Consider the following 12,667-nt stretch of genomic DNA (forward strand, 5'->3'; position numbering starts at 1 on the left):
ATGCTACACTACCCTCCTAGTGAAAAAGATTTTCCTAATATCCAACTAGACCTCCCCCATTGCAACTTGAGACCATTGCTCTTAGTTCTGTCATCTACTACCAATGAGAACAGCCTAGCTCCATCCTCCCTGGAACCCCCTTTCAGGTAGTAAAAGGCTGCTATCAAATCCCCCCTCACTCTTCTGCAGACTAAACAATTTTTACTCTCCAATTTGTCCACATCCTTTCTGTAGTGGGGGTCACAAAACTAGATACAGTACTCTAGATGTGGCCTCACCATTGCCAAATAGAGGGGAATAATCACTTCTTTTGATCTGCTGGCAATGTTCCTACTAATGCAGCCCAATATACCATTAGCCTTCTTGGTAACAAGGGCACACTGTTGACTCATATCCAGCTTCTTGTTCACTGTAACCCCCAAGTCCTTTTCTGCAGAACTGCTGCCTAGCCAGTCAGTCCTCAGTCTGTAACAGTGCATGGGCTTCTTCTGTCCTAAGTGCACTTGTCCTAAGGACTCTGCACTTGTCCTTGTTGAATCTCATCAGATTTTTTTGGGGCCAATCTTCCAATTTGTCTAGGTCATTCTGTATCCTATCCCTACCTTCCAGCGTATCTACCACTCCCCCCAGCTTAGTGCCATCCACCTCATCATCCAAATCATTAATGAAGACATTGAACAAAACTGGCCCCAGGACCGACCCCTGGGCACTCTGCTTGATACCGGCTGCCAACTAGACATTGACCCGTTGATCACTACCTGTTGAGCCCAATGATCTAGCCAGCTTTCTATCCACCATATAGTCGATTCATCCTACCCATGCTTTTTTAACTTGCTGATAAGAATTCTGTGGGAGACCATATCAAAAGCTTTGCTAAAGTCAAGGTATATCATGTCCACTGTTTTCCCCACATTCGTAGACCCAGTTATCTCATCATAGAAGGCAATCAGGTTGGTCAGGCATGACTTGCCCTTTGTGAATGGATGCTGACTGTTCCTGATCACCTTTCTCTGTTCCAAGTGCTTCAAAATGGATTCCTTGAGGACCTCCTTCATGATTTTTCCAGGGACTGAGGTAAGACTGACTGGTCTGTAGTTCCCCAGATCTTCCTCCTTCTCTTTTTTTGAAGATGGGCACTGTATTTGCCTTTTCACAATCATCCGGGACCTCCCCCCGATTGCCACGAGTTTTCAAAGATAATGGTCAGTGGCTCTGCAATCACATCAGCCAACTCCCTCAGCATCCTCGGATGTGTTGCATCCACCCCATGGACTTGTGCATGTCCATTCTTTTTAAATAATCCTGAACCTGTACTTTCAGCACTGAGGGCTGCTCACCTCCTCCCTATTCTGTGCTGCCCAGTGCAGTAGTCTGGGAGCTGACCTTGTCTGTGAAGACAGAGGCAAAAAAAACATTGTGTACTTCAGCTTTTTCCACATCATCTGTCACTAGGTTAGCTCCCCCATTCTGTAAGGGGCCCACACTTTTCTTGACCACCTTCTTGTTGCTAATATCCCTGTAGAAATCCTTGTTGTTACTCTCTATGTCTCTTGCTAGCTGCAACTCCAATTTTTTGTTTTGTGTAAAGTTGTAATAATTCAAGACTGTAAAAGATTGTCAGAGGATCAGCAAAAGCAATTTTAAACCTAACATGAACTACTCTCGCTAGCCAGTCAGAGTACACATGAGGATATGGTGTAGCATAAGAGTATTATTGGCATATGTTTTGGATGACCACATTGCTCACAGATGGCTTTGCCATAAGTGACTTATGCATTCATCTCAAACTAATGTCAATAAGGCCTTTATATCAAATCGTACTATTGTGTACTTTTTTTATGCAATGTGTTTTACAGAAAAACTGTTAGATATATTCGAGTGAGTTTAAAGTAACTGGTATTTTTTTGTGTCACATCACAAATCTTCAGTCAAACCGTAGAGATCTTGGAGAGAAAAGATTAAGCTTTTAGAAAATTCTACAGATATTCTAAAATAGCTTTTCTAAAATTGCAACATTATGATTTATAGCTCTCAGTTCTGCAAAGACATATGTGCTTAATGGTATTCAATGGTATTGCTTGCATGCTTAAAATTGAAATTGTGCACATGTATTTGAAAGATCAGGGCCTTTAAGTTATTTCACAACTTACCAGGGCTAGTTACGAGGGTTGTATTCCATTGGAAAGGGGGGATCCCGAGCAGCCATTTTTTAGAGGCATTCTCGGATGAAATCCACAAGAATAGCTTTCTAGCTCTAATGGTACATGAGATATTGGAATTTAAATGTGAAGAATATTTAGCAGTGACATTCTGAGCACATTTTCCAGATCTGAACATTTCCCAGATCTGAAGAAGAGCTCCATGCAAGCTCGAAAGCTTGTGTCTCTAACCAACAGAAGTTGGTGCAATAAAATATATTACCTCACCCACCTTGTCTCTCTAATATTCTGGGACCAAATTGGCTACAACAACACTGCATATAAGAATATTGTCTTTCCACCATCTGTTACAGATCAGCATGGGGTAAACAGGAAAGATTTTTGTGGCTGGTGTGTTTACAAAAAACTAAGAAAAGCAAAATGGTTGCTTGAAAGTTTTTTAGGAAATTTGGCTTGTTAGACTGAGCCCTGGTGGATGTGGATTAGTCAATGGACATAATGCAAAGGTATATGGCAAATGTAATTTATCACAGGGATAGCATCGTCATATGACATAAACAGAGACTGTGATGGTTTGTTGTGGTGTAAAGGTTCTGCTGAATTTGGATAGCCACTGAGTGGGTTGTGTAGGCTATCACAAATGAATATTAACAAAACCATCAAAAATGCATACATTTTATCCTGTATATGCCATATACTTCACAGAAACATTAATTTAGAAAGGTTTGAACTTTTTTTTTAAATTGGTTCTATATTTCATATTCTTCCACCTTAAAGGCTGATGCTTTAAAATTAATTAAATAAAATGTTTGAGCTCGTACATTTGGACTCATGGTAGTAAATGAGCCTTCCTTTACAGCTGGAGCGATTAAAAAATCAGTGCCAATTATATTCTTTTAAACTTTTCTAAAATAGGTTAACTCTAGAATATGTGGCATCCACAAAATATGTGATGGCTTGGGGTGGGGATAAAGTTTTCTTTATTTTTGGTTGCAGGATTACTCACAAGTGATAATTTGGAAATCCCAAAGTCATGCTGATAAAACCTTTATATTACACAATGACAGCATATATTCTCACTGTTTACTGATATTAATTAGTATTATGTTAAAAATGTCTCATCTTTATATACATTTAGGGGCCAGATCCTGCAATTTGGTCTGCCTTGGTGGACCTCTGCCAGTACAGATTCAGTGGCATGAGTAGGACCTAATTTTGTAATATTTCATTAGCTTTAGGAATATAGAAAAAGGGAAAACAGTGAAATCTCAGCTTCATTATTTTATTTTTGTTGATTTTTCAAAGATTTAGATCAGAGTCTTCTGTTACCCATGTAACAAAAATAGTGTTGACACCTGAACTTCTCCTTTGAAGCACTGACTCATTATATTAGGATTAAGCATTTTAGTCATACATGCTTCACTGAACTGCAGTAGTTGCATTGTCTGTTGCATCTAATGATTTGGGCTCTGATCCAGCAAATTGATCCATGTGAGCAGACTCTTTGTACTATACACAGCCAGCTCCTTTGAGTCTAAGAGGACTCCATGTGGGCATAAGGGTTTTCCACATGGATCAAATTGCAAAATCATGGATGTGGTTAGCACTGTTGCTCTATGTAAGCCAAACATGTTACCTCTGTCCGTCTAACCGTAATCTAATCTTGCTGTCTCCTTGTTTGTATCATGCTTATCACCTCGGTCTCTGAGCACTTACAGAACTATTGTATGCATAATAATAATGCATGTTATTGGTCTACATAAAGACCTGAATTTTCTTTTGTCTCTTCAGTCTGAAGGCAGACAGTAATTGTCTAGTTCTTTACTTTTTCCTTCTGCCCTTCTATTCTTATTTTTCTCTCTCCCAGTCGGAGAACAGGCTGAGTAGTGAGAAGCTATTTTGTGCTGTGGTTTTGTTTTTTTTTGGTTCCTGGATGTGCATGTGCATGTGCATACATGTCTGAATGGGAAGGCTCTGGCAAAATGGCGGGTCTTGCATTTTGCACTGAAAGTGGTCAGGTTTGTAGTAATGAGCTCTTGCGGAAACAAATTTCATAGCCACCGTCTGGCTTCCAAAAAGCTCTGACACTGATGACCTCCCCAGCAAAACTGTAAATGGAATTTTATTCTAGTGTGTTTCAGAAGTTACACTGTCTCTTAGTAAGGATGGTTAACAGAACTTGGAGTTAGGAAACTTGGATTGTATTCTTGGCTCTGGCATAGTCTTGCTATATGGCTTTGTGTAAGTCACTAAGCCTCTCTGTCCCAGTTTCCTTATCTGTAAAATGAGGATAGTTATTCTTCCCTTCTTCACAGGGGTGTTGTGAGGCTTTATTCATTAATGTTTGCAAACAGCATTGCATGAAAGGTGCCACAGCAATGCAAAATAGTATTGATATCAATACTTTCAAACATCTGATGCCATTCTGCTTATAAATCTTTGTTTATTGCAGTGATAGACAATGGCACAAGTTAAAATGCAGACCACAGCAAACCTCTCTGGATCTATCCTGCCCCCTACGATGCTTCCCCCATCAGTAACAAATGCAAGTTCACTGGGTCTGCAGGCATCAATGAATGGATCCATTTCAGAATCAGCTGCCAGCTGTAACAGTCCAACCGCTGGCTTTGTGGATTCTGCACCTTCTAGCAACTCACCAGGTAAGGAGATGTTTTGCTTAGAATATTTCTTTTTATTGTGCAAGGAAATCCACTTGATGAGTTTTTAATATAAATGGATGAGGTCTTTAAGAGAATGAAACTAAAGAAACAAAATTCTGTAGAAAAACATTTTTGTTTCAAATGCTGTTTACAGAATTTAGTTTCTTTAGTTGAATTCTGATTTATGATAGAGCATTGTTAAGCGATATGTAAGCCCAGAAAAAAATACACTTATTCTGCCACATCCTATGTGATTCTTTTATAGTGAAGTTTTAGTGCAGCAGGAAGTTATCTAAGTGCATTTCCCTTCCCCAGAACAAATATATTCAGTCTGTTTGGCAGTAAATGACATTTCTTTTATAGCCTAATAATTGTTATAGTTCCTGTTCTCAATTGGGTATAAAATACAGTAAAATGTTACCCAAAAAAAGGAAGTCAACAGTACAAGTTTGTGTTGGAGAGTGATGCAGAGATGAAAGAAAGAAAATAGCAGGATGATAAAGACATTAATGAAACATATAGTACATGGGTTTAAGAAAACAGAACAGAATCCCCAAAATTGCTGAAAGACCCAAGTTGGGGAGATTCCCACAGAGACTAATAGTAGGGGAGAGGTCTGGAAATATGTTGGGAAGAATGAGGGGAAAACAAGTGTGGGACCACAGGTATTGATCAGTTCTTGTATTTTGCTGCATTTAAGTGTTTAGAAATTATATAAAAGAACAATTAATCCAATAATGAGTATAGATCAGAATGTAATTTTCACAGACATCGTAGAACATACAAGTTAAAATACATAAAATGTCCACCTACACGATCCTCATTATTAGATTTTTGAATTATCTTTTTTGTATTGCATGTAATTGAAATGGTCACAATAAAAGACATTCTCAAATAATAAATATGTAAATAGTATTTAAATATTGTATTATCAAAGTGCAGTTTTGTTGACATTAACACACTCTCCTGTTTTTAGTGTATTTGCAAATGTGAGGTTTTTCTAGCCAAAGTTTTTTTCTTTTTTAAACATACTACTACTTTTGCAAAGTTTTGCAAAGTTGTGAAGAATACATTTCTCCACAAAAACTTTACAGACTCTTTATTTACAGCTCCTCTCCAAGATAACATGGCAAACCCCAAAGAGAAAACTCCAATGTGTCTGGTAAATGAGTTAGCCCGTTTCAATAGAGTTCAACCCCTGTATAAGCTTCTGAATGAAAGAGGGCCTGCTCATGCCAAGGTAAGGTTACAGTTCTAGGTTATGAGGCATACCTTAAGTTATGCACAGATAATGTCATAGATTGGACAAGTGCACTTGTCAAATGCAATCAGATTTATAGTGTAGGGGTTTTGTTTTGCTTTGTTTTTGTTATGCTTTTTAGGAAGTTGTTCTCTGTCCTTCTTGGAACCCAGAGGATCTTTCATCATCGCCTTCTGCCTTTCTTATCCTCTGACCCTTGAGGTCATATTTATTGGCCCTCTTCTTTTTCTCTTAAAGGTCTCTTCAGAGTCCATCAACACCCTTCCTTAATCATGGGATTTGCTGATGAGCTGCACAAAGCACTCCCTCCCCTCCAGGACCCTAGCTGTCTGCTTCTGAGAATGGCATATGGAACTATTTCATGGCAGTGTAGACCACTGCTAACAGTTTGCTGGACTAGTCTTTTCCCATTTTGTTTTACGTGTTAATTAATTTTATTTAGTCTACCTAAAGTTGGTTATATTGATAGCAAATCTTCTGATTATATCTGTGTGTTTAAAGCACAACATTTTCCTTTAGGTTTAAGCCCTGTGTAGCATTCTTTAAGGCCCACAGTGACAATGGATATCCTGAAATAATCATAGCATTAAAATACCTAGTGTGCTTGTCAAGTCTCACCTCCTGTTTTGATATTCAGCTGTGATCTGTAAGAACATGTCAGGGTGGTTTCAGCTTGCGATGGACCTAAAGGAACATATCTATATGAAAGAATTGTCAAATTTCTTCCCACTTTAAGAGCAAACATACAAGAAAGATGACTGAAAAATTCAGCTTGAGAGCAAAAATGAGATGTTATACTCGAGAACTTTCTTCGCTGTACTCTGCACCTTCATAGCAGAGAAGCTGAGCAAAGTTCTTGTAAATAACCTGCAGCCTGATCCGGCAAGTTGCTTAGCCTCTCCTAAGGAGTTCTGTATGTGCCCTCCTTATGTTGCACCTTGCATTGCAACCAGTGCAAAGTGGTAGTAGAACACAACCATTCTGGTTTGGCAGTGTTTTGCACCCATTTTGCACTGATGTAAATGACAGCACAAAGTTCAGGGCAACAGAATCAGCAGGCCCGCAGCATCCACCAAAGTCAGTGGGAGATGAAAGTAGTCCATGCTTACCAGAGGCACCCAGCACATTGCAGAACTGGGCTTTTGACCTGTTTTTCTCTCACATTGTATCTGCGCTATACTTTCTTTAACCCTTTGACTTTTGGTTCTCCTGTTTACTTGTTACGCTACCATTGTTCCACTACTGTGCCATAGAAATCTATGGAATGTTCGTTAGATGCATACAGGAAGGTTCATTTTGCCTGTATCTTCCTCGAACAGTCATCAATAATCAAGGGATTTGTGCTACTTTAGATTTGTAATCTTGCTTCTGCAGTTTGTAGTCCAGAAACACTGCAGGATGCAGTTCACTTTGTTTTTAATGAAGATATGTACGTTTTATCATATTTGTGAAAATTACTGCCAATGAAGTAACTTGGGCCTCTGTTTGATTTCTGTTGTATTGCCAGCTCTGGGGATTTCCTAATTTGGGCCCTAAGAGGATAATGTCTTAAAATTGCTGATGCTTCCTATATAGAACTAGGAAACTGAGTTTTAGAAGCTCATCTGAGCAAATAGGCAAGTGTGCAACTTATTCATGAAGCTTAGCTCTATGCACTATTATTACGTGTATCTTTTATTATTAATTATGTTTACAGTGCCAAAAAGGGTGCTAGGTGCTTTACAGAACATATGGTACAAAAAGGCTAGGTCCCTGCCCAGAAAATCTTAAAATAATTTAGAAATGATCCAACAAGTTCAGTAACAAAGAAAGAAGGGATGATGGTGAGGAAGAACAAGGGTGACATTAATAAGATCAGACATAAATTGCAGTGCTTTGGCACACAGAAAACATTTACATGTAAGTTATTATGATATTGTTAAAGTAGCTGCTGTATATTTATTTCTATTACTGACCATGGTGCTCTGTTAAAATAGCCTAAACAAAACAAAATCTCTGTCCCCAAAAACTTACACTCTAAAAGCATGAACAGCTGCTGCTCTCTCCTATTGGACTGCCGGGACACAGAGTGCCTAGTGCTACTTTCCAGATGCATATGTTTTACTCCTTTCTCTAGTGGTTTTCATAAATTTCAGAGACATTTACTGTAATACAGGTTGTCTGCTTGATAGACACTAGTGCCAGTAAATTCTGTGTTTTCTGGCAAGTGAGTGTTAACAGTTGTGATCAAATGTAAAGAAGCAAATAACAATGCTCACAGAAGGGAGGGCCTCACATGCAGTACCGTTACAATTAATTGCTACAGGTTGCCCCTCCAGAGGGTCTGAGCAAAGTCTGAGTGGGAATTGTGCCCTCCGTACAAATAGTCTTGTGCACAGGCAAGCCAGAGATCTTGCATGAGCCTGAATTGTGTTTTTGGAGGGTATCGTTCTCAGTTGGGTTGTCAAATTGGTCACCAGTGCTGTGCTTCCATGTCAGTGGGGTTTTAGGAGATAAACTGTAATAAAAAAAAGCAAAACAGATCAGACAGTAGTGCAAAGGAATGGGACGGAGTTGAGGAACTTTGCACGTTGCAGGATCAGGAAGGAGGAGTAAAAATTCTTCATATAGAAAGAAAAGTTCAGAAAGAGCTGCCAAGAGAGGCTGACCCTGTAAGACAGTGGCATGAAAGTACACAAATCACGAGAAGTGTTGCATTTCTGGGTTTTGCCATTATGTAATTAAGTTAGATATAAGGAATAAAAATGTCTTCTGAAAATTATTCAGAATGCATATCAAAGCCTTGGGCTTTTGGGGCCTTCAGTCTCCAAACCTTTAATTGATTACTTGAGATTTTCTTATGTTTTTGGCCAGTTTTATCCCTTTAATTAAATTTCCATATCTTTCTGGTTCTTTGCAGGAGACGTCTATCATATGAGCTAAAACGTACTAAGCGAGAAAGTCAGTTCCCTAGCTATGGAAATCAACTGAGCATACCCTATATTTAAATCTTGAATTCTTGTATCTTAACACTATGTGCTAGGCAGAGAGAGATGAAATGGATATATTGATTAGATTAGATAGAAGAACTTTTCTGTGAAAATGTGATTAATAATTTGAGAATCTGCTTCTTCCATAGAAACATTACATTGATACATTCTTGTATAATACAAAGTATTTTAACTCTCAGTCCAGAAATAAGATTTCAGTTTTATTGGCAATAATTTATGTAAGAATTTGATCATTGATTGAATAGCTATTATCTTAAAATAAACATATCAAGGTTTCATTCCTAGGTTAGCGCACTGATATTTGATAGAATTAAAATTAGTGAAGGGTGTTTTTCCTTTTTTTTTGCCAGCGATTGTGAGTATAACTGAGGTAAATGAGGTGTTAATTGGTGATGCGAACTGTAATACTGGGACATGAGCTAAAATTCTCAGACACACACAGGGCCAAATTTTCAAAGCTGGGTTTAAGAGAAAAAGATGTATTCACAATCTCAATATACATTTGTGCAGGCACATGTAATATAGAAATAGTTTTTAGGCAGACAGTTACCCAGTTTGCATGTTCAAATGCCAGTTTGCATATGGAAGTATTTTGTGGATGTGACATGTGCATGCACATTTTGGGATCATCTGTTGCACCCAGCTCTAAATATGTAGCACATTTAACTCACTTCTGATCTCGTGTATATATATCTGTGTATCTCCAAAATGTACAGTAGTATATTTGTCAAGGCAAGTAGTAATGTACCATGTGCATATGAGATTAGAGTCTAGTTCTTTGTATATGATACTTTGATATTTGAAAGAAAATTAATTTATTTGTTTTTCTACCCTCCCTTGTGGAGTGTTATGAGAAAGCTACATTTTAATTTTAAACTGCATAAATGGAAACAGGGCACAATTATTATATGCTTATCATAGAGATACTACTTCCTAATATTTTAAATACATTTTAGGATTTTTTTTCACACTTTATAGTGCTTGATATTACTCTTAGATTAATTGTTTGCTTGGGATTATTCTTTACTATTGACTTTTAATTTTTTAGAGTTGAGTCAATAGCCAACTTTCTTAAATCTGAGTTATTTCAGTTTCTAACCTGCATTATAGAGTTCATGTTAAAGAAACAAAATTAATTTAAGGAGACAATACTATATTTTCTTTATATTGTTGAACAGATCCCTTGGTTGCCATCGCTTTTGCCTTGTGTATATGCTTTATTTTTCTGAAGACAAATTGAGTTAGAAAAAATATTGTCTGACTCTCATTGGGTAAAAATCTTCAGGCCTGATCCTCCACTGCCTTGAAGTTTTATAGTCATTTACACCCATTCAAAATGGGTATAAAATGATACTATTTTCATATGGTAACCTTTTACACCCACTTCACACTTGTGTAGTGACCACACAGATGCAAGACTGTGAAGAATCAGGCTCTTAAATTTAATTTTTATATCCCTCCAAGAATAGCAAGCTGATAAACTGTAGTTACTACTATTTCACTTTTATAACACTTTTTGTGATTGTTGGTGTTATGCTATGTGGGTTTTTTAATACATTTAAAGGCCAGATATTGCCCAGTGACTTCAATGGAACCCTATAGATACATCTGAGAGCAGAATTTGGCCCAAAGTATCACAACAAATAAAGGAATGCAGTTCCTCTCCATCTGGGTAATATTTCACATAAATTGTTCTAACTCACTTCTTTGACAATCTTGCCATTATTTACCTGTTCTTTATGTTTTTGAAGATGTTCACAGTGCAGCTGAATCTTGGAGAGCAGACATGGGAAGCTGAAGGGAGCAGTATTAAAAAGGCTCAACATGCTGCTGCTAGCAAAGCTTTGAACAAAACGACTCTTCCCAAACCAAGTCCTAGACCACCCAAAAATAACATTAATAATAACCCAGGTATGTCGCCTATTTGTTTCCCTCCAAAAAATGAAACTTCTTGTTTGACATGGAACAGCAGGCTTAAATGCTTTATAGAGAATTTTATAATAGGCATAGGTAGAGCTGGAAGATAAGGTAATGTTATATAATTAAGAAACCTATAGTGAGTATGCATGATAATTCTTTTTATCTGTGTAGCAGAAACTGCTGAACTGCATGTAATACATTTACTTCTGCAAGACTCACCTCTGAAGGTAAAGTTTATGTAGTCAACAGTAACCAAGCACAAAAGTAACAAGATTGAACGGACCATTCTTACATTAGAAAAAATGCTGAAGCTGGCAAATAAATATTTTAACTGGCTTTTCCGGGAAAGGGCCAAATTCTACCCGATTTATTCCATGTGCAATGCCACTGAAGGTGAAAGTAGAAATCGGGGCAGAATTTGGCACAAAAACTTCAGTGCATAATTCCCTACCTAATAGATTTTCCTTTGTAGCAACCTAAATTATTTCTTCCAGCTAGTTCTGTATACTTTATTATTTGATTAATTAAAAGACATTTGTGAAGTCATGTGACCTTCATCTGGAGATGTTACATGTGTGTTGCACACTGCATACAACATATGCTGGTATACATGAAAAAATAAAATACAGAAACAGGAAATGCATCCCTCCGTGCTTATGAATCTCAATCACATGCTCAATGACTTATTCTTGTCTGATAAAATAGCAATTAATGAAATGGAAAAAGATGCCTTAATTTCTTTTAAAATCTTTCCTTGTTACTTTATCTCAACCATTTTCAAAGGGATTCACTTTACACTAACGCTCTGGCTGAGAAGGGATGGACAAACCTTTCTCCAGACTACTTCTTCAATAGTGGCCCGAGCCTTGTTGAGAAGGGATCGTTTGTGAATGATATGAGGTTTTCGCTCCCATCTCCCACTCCTTAGGGTTGAGCATATTACTTCTATAACTCTTCCAGACCCTGCTGGCTTGGGGCTTGATCCTGTTTCCATTGATCTTGTTTCCACAAACTGGTTGCCTGCCATACCAAATGTGGCAGGTGACCAGTTTGGCTTGACAGAGAAATCTTGGGTGAGTGTAAACACAGAAAAGGTAGCTGACAAGAAGTGGAAGCTTGGACAGATGACTAAGAGGAGTATAAAAATATTGCTTGAGCACTCAAGGATGAACTCAGGAAGGCCAAAGCACAATTGGAGTTGCAGCTAGCAAGGGACATGAACGGCAAAAAGAAGAGTTTCTACAGGTATGTTAGCAACAAGAAGGTCAGAGAAAGTGTGTGCCCCTTACTGAATAGGGGAGGCAACCTAGTGACAAATGATGTGGAAAAAGCTGAAGTACTCAATGGTTTTTTTTGTCTCTGTCTTCACAGACAAGGTCAGCTCCCAGATTACTGCACTGGCTGCACAGTATGGGGAGGAGATGAGCTGTGGTCAGTGGTGAAAGAACAGGTTCAGGACTATTTAAAAAGGCAGGGCATGCACAAGTCCATGGGGTGGATGCAATGGGGTCCTGAGGAGTTGGCTGATGTGATTGCAGAACCGTTGGCCATTATCTTTGAAAACTTGTGTTGATCGGGGAAAGTCCTGGATAATTGGGAAAAGGCAAATATAGTGTCCATCTTTAAAAAAGGGAAGGAGGAAGATTTGGGGAACTACAGACCGGTCAGCCTCACCTC

At 38.2% G+C, this 12,667-nt stretch overlaps 1 protein-coding gene across 5 annotated transcripts in view; it reads left to right on the forward strand.

Moving 5' to 3' along the window:
• STAU2 (staufen double-stranded RNA binding protein 2) overlaps positions 1–12,667 on the forward strand; it is a 234,776-nt gene that overhangs the window by 17,795 nt on the left and 204,314 nt on the right. For 3 of the 5 annotated variants that reach the window (XM_067553611.1, XM_067553616.1, XM_067553612.1), the window contains exons 2-4: positions 4,612–4,819; positions 5,929–6,059; positions 10,822–10,981. In XM_067553611.1, coding sequence (XP_067409712.1) covers positions 4,621–4,819; positions 5,929–6,059; positions 10,822–10,981 — 490 coding nt within the window. In that variant the 5' untranslated portion in view covers positions 4,612–4,620. Of the gene's footprint in view, positions 1–746; positions 1,075–3,343; positions 3,362–4,611; positions 4,820–5,928; positions 6,060–10,821; positions 10,982–12,667 lie in introns of those variants that run through there. The other 2 variants (XM_067553615.1, XM_067553613.1) reach the window with 2 other exon arrangements.

The sequence above is a fragment of the Emydura macquarii genome, unplaced genomic scaffold (assembly GCF_026122565.2).
Source record: "Emydura macquarii macquarii isolate MOO-44397 ecotype Brisbane River unplaced genomic scaffold, CSIRO-AGI_Emac_v2 contig_1477, whole genome shotgun sequence".
NCBI classification, from domain to species: Eukaryota; Metazoa; Chordata; order Testudines; family Chelidae; genus Emydura; species Emydura macquarii.